This window comes from Bos grunniens, chromosome X, assembly GCF_055505025.1.
Source record: "Bos grunniens cultivar Pamir isolate PY7600 chromosome X, Bosgru_T2T1.0, whole genome shotgun sequence".
In the NCBI taxonomy this organism is placed as follows: Eukaryota; Metazoa; Chordata; class Mammalia; order Artiodactyla; family Bovidae; genus Bos; species Bos grunniens.
In genome coordinates, this window is record NC_141194.1 from 138,389,707 (window position 1) to 138,407,642 (window position 17,936).

Sequence of the window (17,936 nt, forward strand, 5' to 3'; positions counted from 1 at the left end):
AAAAAATCTATGCTAAAATCAGAATAGGCAGAAAGACAAAATCTCATGATGGATACCAACCCAATATTTAATACAAACAAGGGTTTTCCTTTTTAAAAGAGGAGAAAAAAGAAGCCTATTATTCAGACTGTGAATACTTTAATACGTTTATCCTTTAAGACCCTTTTCTGTGTACATGTATACATGCACATTATAAATATTTCTAATGAGGACTTATATGGCATTTTTATAATTTGCTTTTTTCTACTTAAAAATATATCATAAGCATCTCTCCACATCAATTTTTATATAGATTAGAACATTATTTTAACTGGATGACTAGTATCTGACTATATGAATCTATCATAACCTCACAATTTCATATTGCTGAACATGAATTTTAAATGTATGTTTTTAAAAAGAGAAAATACACACATGATCAAATTCGAGAGGTACAAAAGTTGCATCCATTCCACCCCTGTACCTTAAACCTCCAGTTCCCTTCCAAGAAGCAATCACTCTTACCAGTTTCTCCCACAGTCTTTCAGAGATGTGTTACAGCATTTTAAAAAACACAAATGTTAATATACACACACACAGTTATGCACCTTCACTTCCAGGCTTTTCTAAAGCTAACAATTTTTTTACTATTATAAAATATGTTGGACTTAATGTCCTCCTGTTCATTTGCATTTTTTAAAATGTTGGCAATACTGTGTGACTGGGATTGAACCCCTGCCCCCCTGCACTGGGATTGTGGAGTCTTAACTACTGGGCCACCAGGAAAGTTCCTGTTTGTTTTTAACGTCAATATTAAAGTGATCTCACACAGCAGTGTGTCCTATCACCACTTATTTTTTATCTATCTTGTTTTCGACCAGGAATAGTCTTAAAGCTTGAAAGCTCATATTAATCTATGGAAAAAAAAAAAAGAACATCTCAGCAGAAAACAAGTTACAAGTAGCAAATACTAATGGCCAACAAACATGCAAAAATGTTAAATATCATGAGTGATCAAAGAAATAAACATTTCAAAAGATACCATTTTTGTACGTTCTGGCAGAGATTGCCACCACTAACAATAAAAATCCAGCAGATGAGAAGATAAAGGACAACAGTCATTCTTGTTGGTGGAACTAAAAACTGGTACACCTTTTCTCGAGAGCAATCTGACAATACATTCTAAAAGCTTTAAATATATGGTTACTTTCTGAACCAGCCATTCTAGTACTAAAGCATTAACACTAAGGAAATGATCAAGGATGTTTTTTTAAAAATATGTATATGAGGATGTTCAGTACAGCAATATTTATTTAAAAAAAAACTCATTTCCAACAAAAGAGGACAACATTTTGTTAATGTAGATACTAGGCAACCTTTAAAAACTTAGGTTGTAGAATACTAATGTTAGGTAGTTAGAATAGAGAAAAGGAGTCCAAAATGGCAGTGGCTAAAAGACAAGGAAGGGAAAAGCCCGAGAAAATACAACAAAGGAAGGTCAAAGAAAGGTCCGAGGAGGACCCCAGTGAGGACTTCAGGTAGAACAGCACTCCTGCCAATTTGCATAGTGCATGCTCTTTCTCTCTCTCTCTCCCCCACCCCCACTCACGTGCTCCTCCACTCTCTTCTTCGAGGATGGATTCTCCTGCTATCTTCTAAATAAAACAGAGCTGTAACATTTATTTGTCTAAGAGCTATGACACGGTTTGTTCAAGACCCAAGAGCTGTGACGCGCTGAGGGCTTTAATGTCTATTGCTCCAAATCATTGTGAAGAGACAAGAACTGAGAAGCATACACTTGCCTGACACTACTAAAGGACACAAATATGTGTTCATGATGTTGTATTAAGTGATAAGAGCTTGTTATAAAACAATATTGTCTAATATAACCCCAATTATAAAAAATACCAATATATAAGAGGCTTCTCTGGTGGCTCAGTTAGTGAAGAATTCGCCTGCAATGCTGGAGACCTAGGTTCGATCCGTGGGTTGGGAAGATACCCTGGAGAAGGGAATGGCTATCCACTGCAGTATTCTGGTCTGGAGAATTCCATGGACAGAGGAGACTGGCAGGCTACAGTCCATGGGGTCGCAAAGAGTTGGACACGACTGAGTAATATATAAAGATTTAGGCTAAATTACATATTAAAACTCTACTGTGGTTATCTCTGGGTACTGGGATTACTGACTTTAATTTTCTTCTTTACAGTTTTCTTAATTTTCTAAATTTTATCCAGCAAATAGATTCTAATTGAAAGAAAAAAGCAGTTGAACTCTTGATTAGTCAAGGTCCTTTATACAATTGTGCCCAGCAGGCTGGGGGTGTTATTTGGCTATCTGCCATATGACAATGTTTCCTTCACCTGTGAATAAAATGGCATGGTAAGCTATCATTGGGAGAAGGCAATAGCACCCCACTCCAGTACTCTTGCCTGGAAAATCCCATGGATGGAGGAGCCTGGTAGGCTGCAGTCCATGGGGTTGCTAGGAATCGGACAAGACTGAGCGACTTCCCTTTCACTTTTCACTTTCGTGCATGGGAGAAGGAAATGGCAACCCACTCCAGTACTCTTGCCTGGAGAATCCCAGGGACGGGGGAGCCTGGTGGGCTGCCGTCTCTGGGGTCGCACAGAGTCGGACACGACTGAAGCGACTTAGTAGCAGCAGCAGCAGCAAGCTATCATTAGTGGGGCCTGCTATTGCAAGGTTTTGGCTCTTTTTCCACAGAAAATAATTTTTATAACTTATAACAAGGAGAGGAAAGAATGTATTCTTAGGTCCTTATCTTTTTGCCTATTCTGAGAATTTGTCAACTTGCTACTTTGTAATATTATTGTCAATTATCAAGTTAAAAAAAGGGGGTCCTTCCCTGGTGGTCCAGTGGTTAAAGAGTCCAGGCTCCCACGGCAGATGGCAAAGTTTGACCCCAGTTGGGGAACTAAGATCCTGCATGCTGTGGCAAGGCCAACAAAAAAAAAAGAGGATACAGGTCAACCCCCAGAGATAAAAGCAGTAACCAGGTTATGTACAAGTGGTTGGCTGTGAACACATGTCTTTTGGTCCACTGCCTGGGTAGCAGTAAATCACTAGCAGAGAAGGCTGAGAAACATTAGTAATAATAATACCTGATTGCTTATTGTTAACTTGAGTTGAAAAGAAAAGATTTCACTGAAAAATGTCTGAGTGATATCTATTGCTGGAGTTCTAAACTTGTTCACTTAATACCTTGAGAAAATAATTTTGGGCACTGGTAAGAAAGCAGTCTCCCCTGATCTTCAGCCAAAAATTTCCCTGAAATAATTTTTACAAAAGGGCAGCTCAGAATCAAGAACACGGAAAAGTAAAATCATTATATTTGACATCCAAAGGCAAAACTTATTCAACATAATTTACTTATATTTGTGCTAAGCAGGATAATAGAAATCACTTTTTCATTTTCAGATAAAGAAATTAAAGCATAAGGAAATTAAATGATTTGATGAAGGCCACAGAAACCAGAACTTATTCTATTTGATACTCGCTCAGACTTCCCTTTCACTTTTCACTTTGATGCATTGGAGAAGGAAATGGCAACCCACTCCAGTGTTCTTCCCTGGAGAATCCCAGGGACGGGGGAGCCCGGCGGGCTGCCGTCTCTGGGGTCGCACAGAGTCGGACACGACTGAAGCGACTTAGTAGCAGCAGCAGCAGATAACTTATGCTGATAGAGTGATCAGGATGCTACTGCTAAGTTGCTTCAGTCGTGTCCGACTCTGTGCAACCCCACAGACGCCAGCCCACCAGGCTCCCCTGTCCCTGGGATTCTCCAGGCAAAAACACTGGAGTGGGTTGCCATCTCCTTCTCCAATGCATGAGAGTGAAAAGTGAAAGTGAAGTTGCTCAGTCACTTCCGACTCTTCTCGATCCCATGGACTGCAGCCCACCAGGCTTCTCCGTCCATGGGATTTTCCAAGCAAGAGTACTGCAGTGGGGTGCCATGGTACTGGAAAAAATCAGATGGTTCCACAAATGCCATTCTGAGGTTTTTTTGATAAATGACTTGGTGAATGGGTAGTAACTACCCTAAATCTTTCTCAGGATTAAGTATTCTCTTCCATGATCATGTTGGGATCACAAGCAAGTACAGAAAAAAGTTCTTGATAAAGGGCAATATCTTTTCTTTTTCCCCAGCAAAAATATTGTACTCTTTCCAAAAGCCACTCTGTTGTCTCTAAGCAAACATTTAGTAGGTTTGTCTTCCATTGGGATTGAGTTAAAAAATGACACAAAATGAAGGAAACGTTGCTACAGTGACTACAAGCCACATTAAAATAGTACAACATATTTAATGAATGCTCCATGTGTTTTAAACACTGTAGACCAATTTTCATTTCCCTCTACCTCATCATTTTAACTATATGCATTTTCTCTAATCTACTAAAACATGCTGAATTTAAACTAAGTTTCTAATCCTATTTGTTTCAAAGGTCAGAATTTAACCAGGAACTTGTGTGATTTCACAGCCCATCCTCTTTTACCATGTTACCTCCAATAATAACTAAAATATGTAATGTGCTTTATAATCTACAATTTTTTCATGTGTGGTAGCTAATTTAACCTACACATCCTACACCCATTTGAAATATTGGGAAACAGTGATTTTCTGACTGGTTGTTACTCATCAAAGATCATGTGGCCAGTGAAAGTGAAAGTGAAGTTGCTCAGTCATGTCCGACTCTTTGCGACCCCATAGACTGTAGCCTACCAGGCTCCTCCGTCCATGGGATTCTCCAGGCAAGAATTCTGGAGTGGGTTGCCATTTCCTTCTCCAGGGGATCTTCCCGACCCAGGGACTGAATCCGGGTCTCCCGCATTGTACGCAGATGCTTTACCATCTGAGCCACCAGGGAAAAAATGCAAACCCAGTGATTATAACCAATCTAGGTGTAAGGACACTTCCCTGGTGGCTCAATGGTAAAGAATCCACCTGCCAATGCAGGAGATGTGGGTTCAATCACTGGGTCAGGAAGATCCCCTGAAGAAGGGAATGGATGGCTACCGACTCCAGTATTCTTATCTGGAGACTTTTATGGACAGAGAAGCCTGGCAGGCTACAATCCATCAGGTTGCAAAGAGTCAGACATGACTGAGCAACTGAACAATAACAAAAGGTATAAGGAAATTACTATTGGAATTATTTGTAGAAAGGGTAGTCCAGTAAGGTAAAAAATGTTAGGCTCTGTGCCCTTTCAGGGCTTGAAAAATTAGGTGGAGCCACAAAAAGCACATCACATAGCAATATATGCTGAGAAGTCTGTGTTATGAGGTCAAAAAAATCATTACAGGAATAAGCATAAAAGTTCAAACCATATATAAGTATTTACAGATATACCAGAGAATACACAGTGGCACCAGCTTTGCCCAGTTTAGGACATTAGCTTTAACTCACTCAGTTCAACCTCTGTCTGACCATCTGAGTTCAAGCTATTCCAGTCAATGCAGGTAAACCTCGCTTTTTACCACAACCCATATTCTTGAAAATATTCATGTATTATAGAAGCAGATCAGAATGACAGTGAATCACATGTATCCAGAACAAAGACTGGGTACCAATTATACCAAATAAAATCCCCAAATGTATCAAATAGCACAGCTACAACTATATCATAATTATAAATAAAAGTCCATGCCAAGTTCTACAAAATGGACATAAATATGCTTTTATCATACAAAGGACAACCTACTAAGTATATGCAGAGTAGATTAACATATAACGTAAGTTTGGCCTCAAGTTCTTATGGCAGATACATTTTTCTTATATAATATTCCAAATGCTCTTTTCATGCTTTGAATTAAGTGGAACAAATATACTTTAAAATTTATGAAAAAGAAACATGGAGGCAACGAGGTTGAATGATTCGCTCACAATCCCTCAGCTAATCAGAAACAAAGTCAACACAGGAACTCAGGCTTTCAATCTAAGGCTCTTTCCATTGTACCACATGACCTCTAAGATGTGAAAATAATATTTGTTCCACTACTGTTTTTAACCTCCTCAAATCTACTCACACAATGACCTTAAACTGTGCTACAGATTACATTCTGTAATACTATTACCAGATTAGACCACAAAGTTTGAGACATGACAGCTCATGATAATCTCCCAACCTCAAGAGAACAAGGGCATCTATTTTGCCATATTCATCTTTGGGATTCTACCACATAGTACAATACCTGGCATATACTGTAGGTGCTCAGTAAGTTTTTTTTTTTTTTTTTTAAATAAATCAGCGGGTTTTTTAAAATCTGTTAGTACCAGCTACCAGATTTAAATATGGGACCAAACAAAAACAGGAAAATATCATTATTTCACACTTGGAGTCTCTAAGCATTTATAATATAAACAAACCGTTTACTAAATGAGTTAATGTTTATAACCAAATACAAGGGAACATTTATGTTAGTAAAATACTTCAAGCACAATACAAGTTAATGTTTACAACCAAATACAAGGGGAACATTTATGTTAGTTAAATATTTCAAGCTCTATACAAGTTAACTGAGTCATTAATTACAGTAATTCTTATCTAGTGAAATGGACCTGACTTTTAGTCAGTACTCCCTTCTCCCCCACCTCGTTGGAGTCATCGAACGCACTAGAAAGCAGTAAAATTACAGGTGTAGTACAAGGTGCACTGGACTAGGACCTAGACTCTAGTCCAAGCTCTGTTAATAATTAGATATATGACCTCGGGCAATTCACTTTTTTTTTCTTGCGTCTTAACCTGGTAATAAAAACAAAAGAGCTGAACTACTAATCACCAGGGACCTTTACTGTCTTAATTTTTTTATATGATTTTTACAAAGATTTCTACGTTCAGAATTTTTTTGTGTCAAATTTGATATCCTGAATGTTATAATTTGTTAATTATTCAATAATTAAAAGCTTAGCACATTTTCCAAAACTATATAAAGACTAATAAAATACAATATCGTTACCTTCTTACATTAGGAGCAACAGGAGAAAACCAAAGATGAAATATGAGCATCAGATAATCAGGCCTGCTTTGCCAGTTGGGCTGACATGAACCTCTCTGGATTTTACAAATCACTGATACATAAACACATATGGGTATATAAATATATACACACATACCATTGATACTTGTTTATACTGATATACATACATATACATACATGTGTGAAAACTTTACAACTTGTTTTTAGCTTTAAAATCAATACTTGTTCACGGTGAGAATTTCAAACAGTACCTTAGGTCACACGTGAGGTGCAAAATAAAAAGCCTCCCTCCAACCTCCAGAAGTAACCACTGTTAACATTTTCTTTGTACATCCTTCAAGAACTTTTCTGAGCACATACATCTAGATGTGTGTGTATGTATAAATCTTTTTAACTTCTTCAATGATGAAGAAAAATACCACAAGCACTGGCTTCATAAACATGCTAAATACACTTTAAGTAGGTAGCACAGTTGTATGGCACAAAGTGGTATATGCTTCAGAAATGTTCACTGAATACATCTTCATTGTCTTGATTGGAGGCTAAGTGGAGCAGTTGCACAGAAAGCAACAGCAAGGAATCGACTAGCATTAGGCAAGCCATGACACCTTCCTATGCCTTAGTTTCTGCTTTTGTAAATACCATGGGTGGACTAAGACCCCTTCCAGTTCTAAAGTGTGATAATCCTAAGATGGCTGTCACAGTATTCTCTTGAACTGGATATAACAAATGTTAAGTAAAAAGAGAGAAAAGAAACACCATAGAAACCTCCGACCTTACAAGAGTAAATTTCTCTGCCACTAACTATCATGGTAGCACATTTGTGACATAAGTAGTGATGCAATTATGTCTGAAAACAAAGTAGTAGATTATTAAAATGGATAGTTTTTTTTTTTTTTTTTTACAAAGCTTTGATTGACGTTTTTCTTTTTTTGGAGGTGGAGAGGGCTGTTGCTTAGTGTCAGCAATAACCACTCTCCCTCCTCCCGATGAGAAAACAATTAAGTGTATTATGGAGTTAAAATAATGAAACTGAAAGTTAGACTGAATTTTGTTTTACTCACAGAATATGCTGGGGAGGTGACAAAGGTTGGAAAGAATTACTAGCTAATTTCCTCTTCCGGAAGGTCTTTGGCGTCTATTCTTTCTGTTCACATGCTCTTACCAGACACACTCCACCCAGCTCCATACCTGGCACAGGCATCAGATGGAGGGGGGTGGGGGGGTCCCCTTTGATCCTTTTTTTAAGAAAGTTCTTGGACTCGATTTACCTTAGGGGTCACGGGGTTTGAGGAGGCACGCAGGCGGCCTGAAGCCACCCACGCCTTTCTTCGCCAGTCCCGGAACCTGGGCACGAGCCCCGGGCGGGCCACTAGCGCCCGGCAGGGGCTGCCCTCTTGCCCTCCCTCGCAGCGCGGGGCCCAAGGAGAAGGAGGGGAGAAGAGAAGGGAAGAGAGAAGGAGAGGGGAGGGGAGAGAAGGAAAGGGGAGGGAGGCGGAAGCCCGTCCGGGCAGTACCCACCGCGCCAGGAGAGCCGGCCCAGATCGCCCGAGGCGCCCCGCGCGGTGCTGAGAGGAGGGTCCTGGAGGAGGGGCGGCCCAAGCCCCAATCTGGAAGTGCCAACTCCTCTCGGCGGCCAGGCCCCAGCCTAGAAGGAAACGGAAGTCCCTTCCTTTCCCTCACTCGCCCGCCCACCGCCCGGAGCAACCACGGTCGGGGAATCCACAGTGCCTCCAAGCCAAGGCCTCAAAGAGTCAAGGCACGCGGCGCAGCCCGTCTGTCTCCCGCCCGAGCCGCCTCGCCGAGCCCCTCAAAGTCTTCGGGCCTCCGCCCCCGCCGCGAGGCCAGCCTCCCGCTCAGTGAAGCTCCTCCTTCTTCTCCCTCCGCCATTTTCCAACTTACCCTTCCAGCCCTAGATTTGCGCTGAGCCAGCCCGCCCGCGGCTCCGCCGAGGTCCGGCCACTCCCTCAGGCTACCGGAGGCAACCGTCACAAACGAAGCCCTATTTACCCCACCTGCCCCTCCCCGCCCCCCCCCCCCCGACCGCCTAGAAACCAGAACCTGACAGAGAGGGCGCGCACGCGCAGTGGACATCTCGTAGTCCCCGCCCCCAGCTCCAGTGTTTCCTCTTTTGGCCTCGAGGTATTTTTCCCACGGTTTTTACCTGCTGAGCCCTGGAGTGAAGGAGTAATAGAGATAAAAGACTGAAAAGATAGAGTGAACATGTCCAGTTCTTGCTGGAGACCACTTAATGTGCTTGGCGTGTGACTACTTCTTGGTTGTAATTTTGACAATCCTCTAAGGTAGGCACTCTCATGGTAAACCAATTTTAAGAGAGGAAGTTGAGGCCCAGAGATGCTAAGTGCCCCAATAGCACACAACTAATAAACAAGGGAACTGGGAGTAGAATATGACCTGTGTTCAAGAACTGAAGGTGAAAGGAAAAAGAAAGACACTCAATAGCTAACAGGAGGGAAAGGGGCAGGGCACAGCCTTTGAAAGAGGCTGATTAGAGAACATAAACTGATTAGAATCAAATGGGTCTAAGATGGCAGAACTGTTGAATTCAACTAGACTGATCCTCAATCAGCAAACTAAATGACACACCCAGAAGTGCCATGACAGTTCCATGAGACCAAGAAGTGGGCCATGGCCCAATTCCTAGAAATCTCTTCCCCTTCCCCAAAATAGCTGGAATAATCTTCCCACTCATTAACATACCCAGTGCATAAAAACTAACCAAGACACATTTTGTGGCCGCACTCCCTATCTGCAATGGCCCAAAGTCTGCCTGTGGAGTGTGCTTCTCTCTGAATCTGAATAAATCTGCTTCTTACCTATTACTTGTGTCTCGCATGGAATTCTTTTTGCGATGAGACATCAAGAACCTGAGTTTCATTAGGTCCTGAAACCAAGTACCTTGGGTTTTGGCTGGGTTCAAATACCACCACATGGGTTCAAGTCCCGGTCTGAGGTAAATGGTTTCATCGGGAGTGAGAAAGGGATTGGGAAATGAAGGGAAAATGAACAAGGAAGAAGGAAAGCCAAAGGAAGAAAAACAAATCTATGCACATAAATTCCTGATCATAGCCTAAACTTACTGCAAATATGTTGTTCAGTTCAGTCGCTCAGTCGTATCTAACTTTTTGTGACCCCATGGGCTGCAGCACGTCAGGCTTCCCTGTCCATTACCAACTCCAGGAGCTTGCTCAAACTCATGGCTGTTGAGTCAATGATGCCATCCAACCATATCATCCTCTATCATCCCCTTCTCTTCCTGCCTTCAATTTTTCCCCGTATCAGGGTTTTTTCCAATGAGTCAGTTCTTCACATCAGGTGGACAAAGTACTGGAGCTTCAGTTTCAGCTTCAGCATCAGTCCTTCCAATGAATATTCAGGACTGATTTCCTTTAGGATGGACTGGTTGGATCTCCTTGCAGTCCAAGGGACTCTCAGGAGTCTTCTCCAACACCACAGTTCAAAAGCATCAATTCTTCAGTGCTCAGCTTTCTTTTGGTCCAACTTTCACATCTACACATGACTACTGGAAAAACCATAGCTTTAACTAGACGGACCTTTTTTGGCAAAGTAATGTCTCTGCTTTTTAATATGCTGTCTAGGTTTGTCATAACTTTTCTTTCAAGGAGCAAGCGTCTTTTAATTTCATGGCTGCAGTCACCATCTGCAGTGATTTTGGAGCCCAAGAAAATAGTCCGGCATTGTTTCCATTGTTTCTCCATCTATTTGCCATGAAGTGATAGGACCATGAATGTTGACTTTTAAGCCAGCTTTTTCATGTCCTCTTTCACCTTCATCAAGAGGCTGTTTAGTTCCTCTTCACTTTCTGCCACAAAGGTGGTTTCATCTGCATATCTGAGGTTACTGATATTTCTCTCAGCAATCTTGATTCCAGCTTGCGCCTCATCCAGTCCGGCATTTCACATGATGTACTCTGCATATAAGTTAAATAAGCAGGGTGACAAAATACAGCCTTGATCTACTCCTTTCCCAATTTGAAACCAATCTGTTGTTTCTTTTTTTTTTTTTTTTCCCTCCCTGTCCTCCCCAATCTGTTGTTTCATGTCTGGTTCTAACTGTTGCTTCTTGACCTGCATACAGATTTCTCAAGAGGCACGTCAGGTGGTACGGTATTCCCATCTCTTTCAGAATTTTCCACAGTTTGTTGTGATCCACACAGTCAAAGGCTTTGGCATAGTCAATGAAGCAGAAGTAGATAAACATCTACTTCTGAAATTTTATTACTTTTCTATGATCCAATGGATTTGGGCAATTTGATCTCTGGTTCCTCTGCCTTTTCTAAATCCAGCTTGAACATCTGAAGCTCTCAGTTCATGTACTGTTGAAGCCTGGCTTGGAGAATTTTGAGCATTACTTTGCTAGCGTGAGATGAGTGAGATGAGTGCAATTGTGTGGTAGTTTGAGTATTCTTTGACATCACCTTTCTTCAGGATTGGAAAGAAAAAGTGACCTTTTCCAGTCCTGTGGCCACTGCTGAGTTTTCCAAATTTGCTGGCATATTAAGTGCAGCACTTTCACAGCATCATCTTTTAGGATTTGAAATAGCTCAGCTGGAATTCCATCACCTCCACTAGCTTTGTTTGTAGTGATGCTTCCTAAGGCCCACTTGACTTCGCACTCCAGGTTGTTTGGCTCTAGGGGAGTGATCACATCATCGTGGTTATCTGGGCCATTAAGATCTTTTTTTGGTATAGTTTTTCTGTGCATTCTTGCCACCTGTTTTTAATATCTTCTGCTTCTGTTAGGGACAAACAAATATGCTGTAGGGACAGACAGATGAATTAGACTGACAGATGAATCATGTTTCACAAACGTGGGCTCCCTTACAGGTTAGTGTACTGAGTTGAGAGGTTCTGAATGAAAATGTTTCATGTCAAGGGGAAGATCATTAAGTATCACCTGCATCCTCAAATGATCCTTTTATCTTTCTTGAAAGTATCATCCCGAGAAGTCAGATTATTGTCATTTCTCTGCTCACATCCCTCTAATGGTTCCATTTCACTAAAAGTAAAAACCACAGATTTATAATGGCCTACAAAGGCTGTGGTAGCCAGCCACTAAGATGATATCCAGTAATCGAGGACATGGAACAATTGACTGGTTCCAAATAGGAAAAGGAGTACGTCAAGGCTGTATATTGTCACCCTGCTTATTTAATTTATATGGAGAGTACATCATGAGAAACGCTGGGCTGGAAGAAGCACAAGCTGGAATCAAGATTGCCGGGAGAAATATCAATAACCTCAGATATGCAGATGACACCACCCTTATGGCAGAAAGTGAAGAGGAACTAAAAAGCCCCTTGATGAAAGTGAAAGAGGAGAGTTAAAAAGCTGGCTCAAAGCTCAACATTCAGAAAACTAAGATCATGGCATCTGGTCCCATCACTTCATGGGAAATAGATGGGGAAACAGTGGAAACAGTGGCAGACTTTATTTTTTGGGGCTCCAAAATCACTGTAGATGGTGATTGCAGCCATGAAATTAAAAGACGCTTACTCCTTGGAGGGAAAGTTATGACCAACCTAGATAGCATATTCAAAAGCAGAGATATTACTTTGCCAACAAAGGTCCATCTAGTCAAGGCTGTGGTTTTTCCAGTGGTAATGTATGGATGTGAGAGTTGGACTGTGAAGAAAGCTGAGCACCAAAGAATTGATGCTTTTGAACTGTGGTGTTGGAGAAGACTCTTGAGAGTCCCCTGGACTGCAAGGAGATCCAACCAGTCCATTCTAAAGGAGATCAGTCCCGGGTGTTCTTTGGAAGGACTAATACTAAAGCTGAAACTCTAGTACTTTGGCCACCTCATGCAAAGAGTTGACTCATTGGAAAAAACTCCAATGCTGGGAAGGATTGGGGGCAGAAGGAGAAAGGGACAACAAAGGATGAGATGGCTGGATGGTATCACCAACTCGATGGACATGAGTTTGAGTGATCTCCGGGAGTTGGTGATGGACAGGGAGGCCTGGAGTGCTGCAATTCATGGGGTCACAAAGAGTCAGACATGACTGAGTGACTGAACTGACTGAACTGAACTGAATCTTTACCTCTTGCTCTTCACATGCTTGGGTAGTCTCATCTACAGTGAACTAGGGCTGATCTGTGTAACCAATAGAATACAGTGGGAGTGACAGTGTATCATAAAGGCTAGGTCATAAGGGGCATCGTGATTTCTGCCTTGCTGTCTCTTGGATTGGTTGCTCTGGAGGAAGCCAGCTGCCATGTCATAAGGATACTCAAACAGCATTTAGAGAGACCCACCTGGCAAAAGACTGAGTCCTCCCCTTCTCATCTCCTCCTCTCCCACCCAAAACAAGCACCAACTTGCCAACCAATCACATGAGTAAGCCACCTTGGAAGAGGATTCTTCAGGACAAAACCTCAGAGCCAGAACCTGCCAGCCATGCCACTCTTGAATTCCTGTGTTTTGTTTTAAAAAACAAAATATTAGGACAATTTGTTTCTAGGCAGTTTGATGCTTTCGAACTGTGGTGCTGGAGAAGACTCTTGAGAGTCCCTTGGACAGCAAGGAGATCAAACCAGTCAATCCTAAAGGAAATCAACCCTGAATACTCATTGGAAGGACTGATGCTGAAGCTGAAGCTCCAATAATTTGGCCACGTGATGTGAAGAGTCAACTCATTGGAAAAGACTCTGATGCTGGGAAAGACTGAGGACAAGAGGAGAAGGGGGGACAGAGGATGAGATGGTTGGATGGCATCACCAACTTTATGGACATGAGTTTGAGCAAGCTCCTGGAGGTAGTGAAGGACAGGGAAGCCTGATGTGCTGCAGTCCACGGGTCACAAAGAGTCAGACATGACTGAGCGACTGAACATCAACAGTATAACAAATACAAAAGCCCTACACAGTTAGGATCCCTCTTACCTTTATGTCCTCATATCCTACTACTCTATTCTCTTGCCCCAATAGCTTTCCTGCCTCAGGATCATTGCACTTGCTCTTTACTCTACCTGAAACACTTCTCCCTGATATCTCCATGGCTATCCTGCATTCCCTTAAAGTCTTCACTTAGTAGTCACTTTCTCAGTAAGACCTACCACAGCCACCACATTAAAAATTACAATTTTTTGACATACAGATGGCTAGCAAGCACCTGAAAAGATGCTCAAATCACTTGTTATTAGAGAAGTGCAAATCAAAACCACAATGAGTTAACACCTCACACTGGTCAGGATGTTTATGATCAAAAAGTCTACAAATAACAAATGTTGGAAAGGATATAGAGAAAAGAGAACCCTCACACATTGTTGGGAATGTAAATTGGTGCAGCCACTATGGAAAATAGTATGGGGTCTACTTAAAAAACTAAAAATAGGGAACTCTCTGGTGGTCCAGTGGTTAGTACATAGTACTTTCACTGTGGTGGCCTGGGTTCAGTTCCTAGTCAGGGAATTAAATCCTGCAAGCCATGTGGCATGGCAAAAAAAAAACAAAACTAAAAATACAACTACTGCATAATTCAGCAATCCCACTCCTGGAGATATATCCAGAGAAAACAAAAACACTAATTTGAAAAGATACATGCACCCCTATGTTTGTAGAAGCATTATTTACAATAACCAGGACATGGAAGCAACCCAAGTGTCCATCAACAGATGATTAGATTTAGAAGATGTGGTATACATATAATGGAATAAAAGAATGAAATGTTGCCATTTGCAGTAACATGGATGGACCTAGACATGATCATACTAAGTGAAGTAAGCCAGACAAATGCTATAATATATGATATGACTTATATGTGGAATCTAGAAAATAATACAAATGAATCTATATATAAAACAGAAATGGACTTACAAATTTATGGTTACCAAAGGGGAGAGGAAGGGGAGAAGGAACAGATTAGGGGCATGGGATTAATAGATACAAATTACTATACATAAAACAGGTACACAACAAGAATTTACTATATGGCACAGGAAACTTTTGAGCAATCTTATAACCCATAATGGAATATAATTTGTAAAAAAACAAAACAATGAATTACTATGCTGTACACTTTAAACTAACACAATATTCTAAATCAACTATACTTTAACAAATAAATTATAACTTTTCCTCTTAGTACTGCCTATCTCCCTTCCCTTCTCTATTTTGTCTTTTTACCTCTGGCATCTTTCATTTTCTAACATGCCATTTGGTTATCTTACTGATTATGTTTATCGCATGTTCCCTTCCTCCCACCCCTGCTAGAATATAGGCTCTAAGAGAACAAAGATCTTTGTTTTGTTCACTGATTTTCCAAGTGCTTAGAATAGTGCCTGCAACAGTGTAGATATTCAGAAAATATTTGTGGAATGAGTGAACAAAAATTTCATAAACATGCCAGACCCTTGGTAAATACTTGGGTGCATTGTCAGTTGGGAGATGTGAACACCAAAGGCAGATATATCTGGGGTATGATAATCTAGGTTTTCTATTTAGGGACACATAGAGGTGTGAAGTTAGAAAAACCACAATCCATGGAGAGGTTACTCCAACTTGTCCAAGGATTTTTGTTGTTGTTGTTATTGTTTTTGGTTGAGGAGAAGGAAAATTTAGAGAGGGAAAGAACAAAGCTATATTAGTCTGAACCATATGAAATTGCCAATATTCCACCATTGGTAAATGTCCCAAACAGCAATTTAATATGGTTTAATCATGCATTGGAGAAGGAAATGGAAACCCACTCCAGTGTTCTTGCCTGGAGAATCCCAGGGACAGGGGAGCCTGGTGGGCTGCCGTCTATGGGGTCACACAGAGTCGGACATGACTGAAGCGACTTAGCAGCAGCAGCAGCAACCTAACAGGAAAAAGGAAATTTGATGGCACAAAGACTCAGAGGAAATGAGAAAGATATGGGATCAACCATGAGTAATGGCATTAGCCTTGAGGAGGAAAAAGGATACATACTAAGAGACTCAAGTCTTGAGATGTAGATAAGGTGAGAGGAATGTAGAGAGTGATCACCATACCTCAACGGCAGCTGGCTTCTGTGGAAAGTAAACTATGTAGTTATCTACTGAGGGAAACAGCAAAGGTTTAGCACTAGAATGTGTGTGGTATGTGTGCTCAGTCAGTCATGTTCAACTCTAGCACCCCAGACTCCTCTGTCCATGGGATCTTGCAGGCAAGAATACTGGAGTGGGTTGCCAGTTCCTTCTCCAGGGGATCTTCTAACCCTGGAATCAAACCTACATCTCCTTCATTGACAGTCAGATTCTTTACCACTGAGCCACCAGGGAAGCCTTTAGCACTAGAATACTTTTTGCAAATGAAGTTATAAGTGATCGTCCAAATCAATAGATACAGAAGAGAATTACCTTGAGTGAAAGGAGGTGGGGTGAGCCTTGCCCTTGGAGCCATCAATTTTATGTAGCTGTTTCTGGCAGGAAGGAGTGTATAACTGTTACCGAGTCCAAACTCTCTTTGCTCACCACATGACAGGCCAATGAATCTGAGAGATGAGGTGCTGAGGTAAGGAATACGAGTTTATTTGGAAAGCCGGCTGACTGAGAACATGGCAGACCAATGTCTCAAAGTAACCATCTTGTCAGGGTCTAGATGCCGGGTTCTTTGATAGAGCAAGAGAGAGAAAAACAATGAGGAACTAAAGTCAAAAGGCAGAATAGAGGGGGAGAGGCAGTGGGGAAATCAAGTAAAAAGGGTCTTCAGTCTTGCAAAACATCTCCAGGAAGGGCCAGCTTTTGGAAGAGGTGTGTTAATCTCTTCTTTCTTGCAGCCACTCACAAATGGGCAAGGCCAGATTATCTCTCTGTGAACTGAACAAAGACACTTTAACAGTCAGGCAGAGGGGCAGGGTCCTTTGAGGCAGGCCATTGTGTATGATTGTAGTAATAGGAGCAATGAAAGCAAGTCAAAGAAACAGTTCCAGCATGGAGTCAGAATTGGTTCTTCTCTGCAACATACCCGCATAGGATTACTCTTGACTCATCCTCAGAAAAAAGCTTTTGTGAAGGTCATTCATGTTGGACAGTATCTATTAACTGTAACTGCCTCTCAGTCTCCTGACTTTTGCTCCGGTTTCTTGATCACTAACTTCTTGTCCGCTCCTTGTTTCCACTAAGACTGGGACTGTAATCTCCTCTCTTTGAGCAGTCATAAAGGTGATTTGCCCTTATCTTGTACTGGCAAAACTAGCATCTTCAACCAGCCTTCCCTTTCCCTTCTCTGCCTTCGTCTGCTGGGGACCCAGTCATAGAGAAGAGGCTTGTTTGTTTGAAACAAGAGCACAGTCTTAAGCTAATGGAAAATTCCACCTGAGCTTTCTATATATGAGTCTATTCATATGTTTATCTAATATTCAGTCTGCAAAAATCTAACAACAAAGTCAAGGTCAGGACACTGTCACAGAACGCCTGGAGTAGGGTAGAGGTGAAAGTTGAAAGCTCCTGGAGTCGAGGTCCAGGAGAGAGACTAGCCTCTTGGAGGGGTCATCACCAGGGCAGTTGTGGGATTTGTGTTTAGAGTGGAAGACTGAGCAAGAGGCCAAAGACGTCAGTGGATGTGAGGTAGTGTACTGAATATAGATAGATAATAATAGCATTTGCTGAGTGTTTGCCATATGTCAGGCACTGTCTTAAGTCCTTGGCACACTTTATCTCTTATAATCCTCTCAGTAACCCATGAGCTAAGAGTTCTTTTTATTCTCGTTTTGACTCAGAACCTAGAATGGTACCTGGCATATAGAAGTTAATTAGCCAGACCGGGTCGGTCCTGCACCTTGAGAACCTGCAGTGGCTTCTCACTTAGTAGAGGCAAGCACAGGGTGCTGTGGGAGCCCAGAGTGGGGCTCTGGACATGGGGAAGAGCTGGCTGCACCAGGAATTCAGTTTCAAAGGACAACCAGGAAACAGCTAGATGAAGCAGTGAGAGAAAGGCATTCTAAGCAGACAT

At 41.6% G+C, this 17,936-nt stretch overlaps 1 protein-coding gene across 6 annotated transcripts in view; it reads right to left on the reverse strand.

The window, feature by feature from the left end:
• The window catches only part of XIAP (X-linked inhibitor of apoptosis), a 39,733-nt gene extending 30,656 nt beyond the window's left edge, over nucleotides 1–9,077 (reverse strand). The window contains exons 1-2 of one of the 6 annotated variants that reach the window (XM_086388167.1): nucleotides 8,881–9,077; nucleotides 8,500–8,626 (exon numbers count right to left, since the gene is read on the reverse strand). In XM_086388167.1, coding sequence (XP_086244293.1) covers nucleotides 8,500–8,626; nucleotides 8,881–9,072 — 319 coding nt within the window. In that variant the 5' untranslated portion in view covers nucleotides 9,073–9,077. Of the gene's footprint in view, nucleotides 1–8,249; nucleotides 8,753–8,880 lie in introns of those variants that run through there. The other 5 variants (XM_086388168.1, XM_086388171.1, XM_086388169.1 and 2 more) reach the window with 5 other exon arrangements.
• Nucleotides 9,078–17,936: the final 8,859 nt, after the last annotated feature.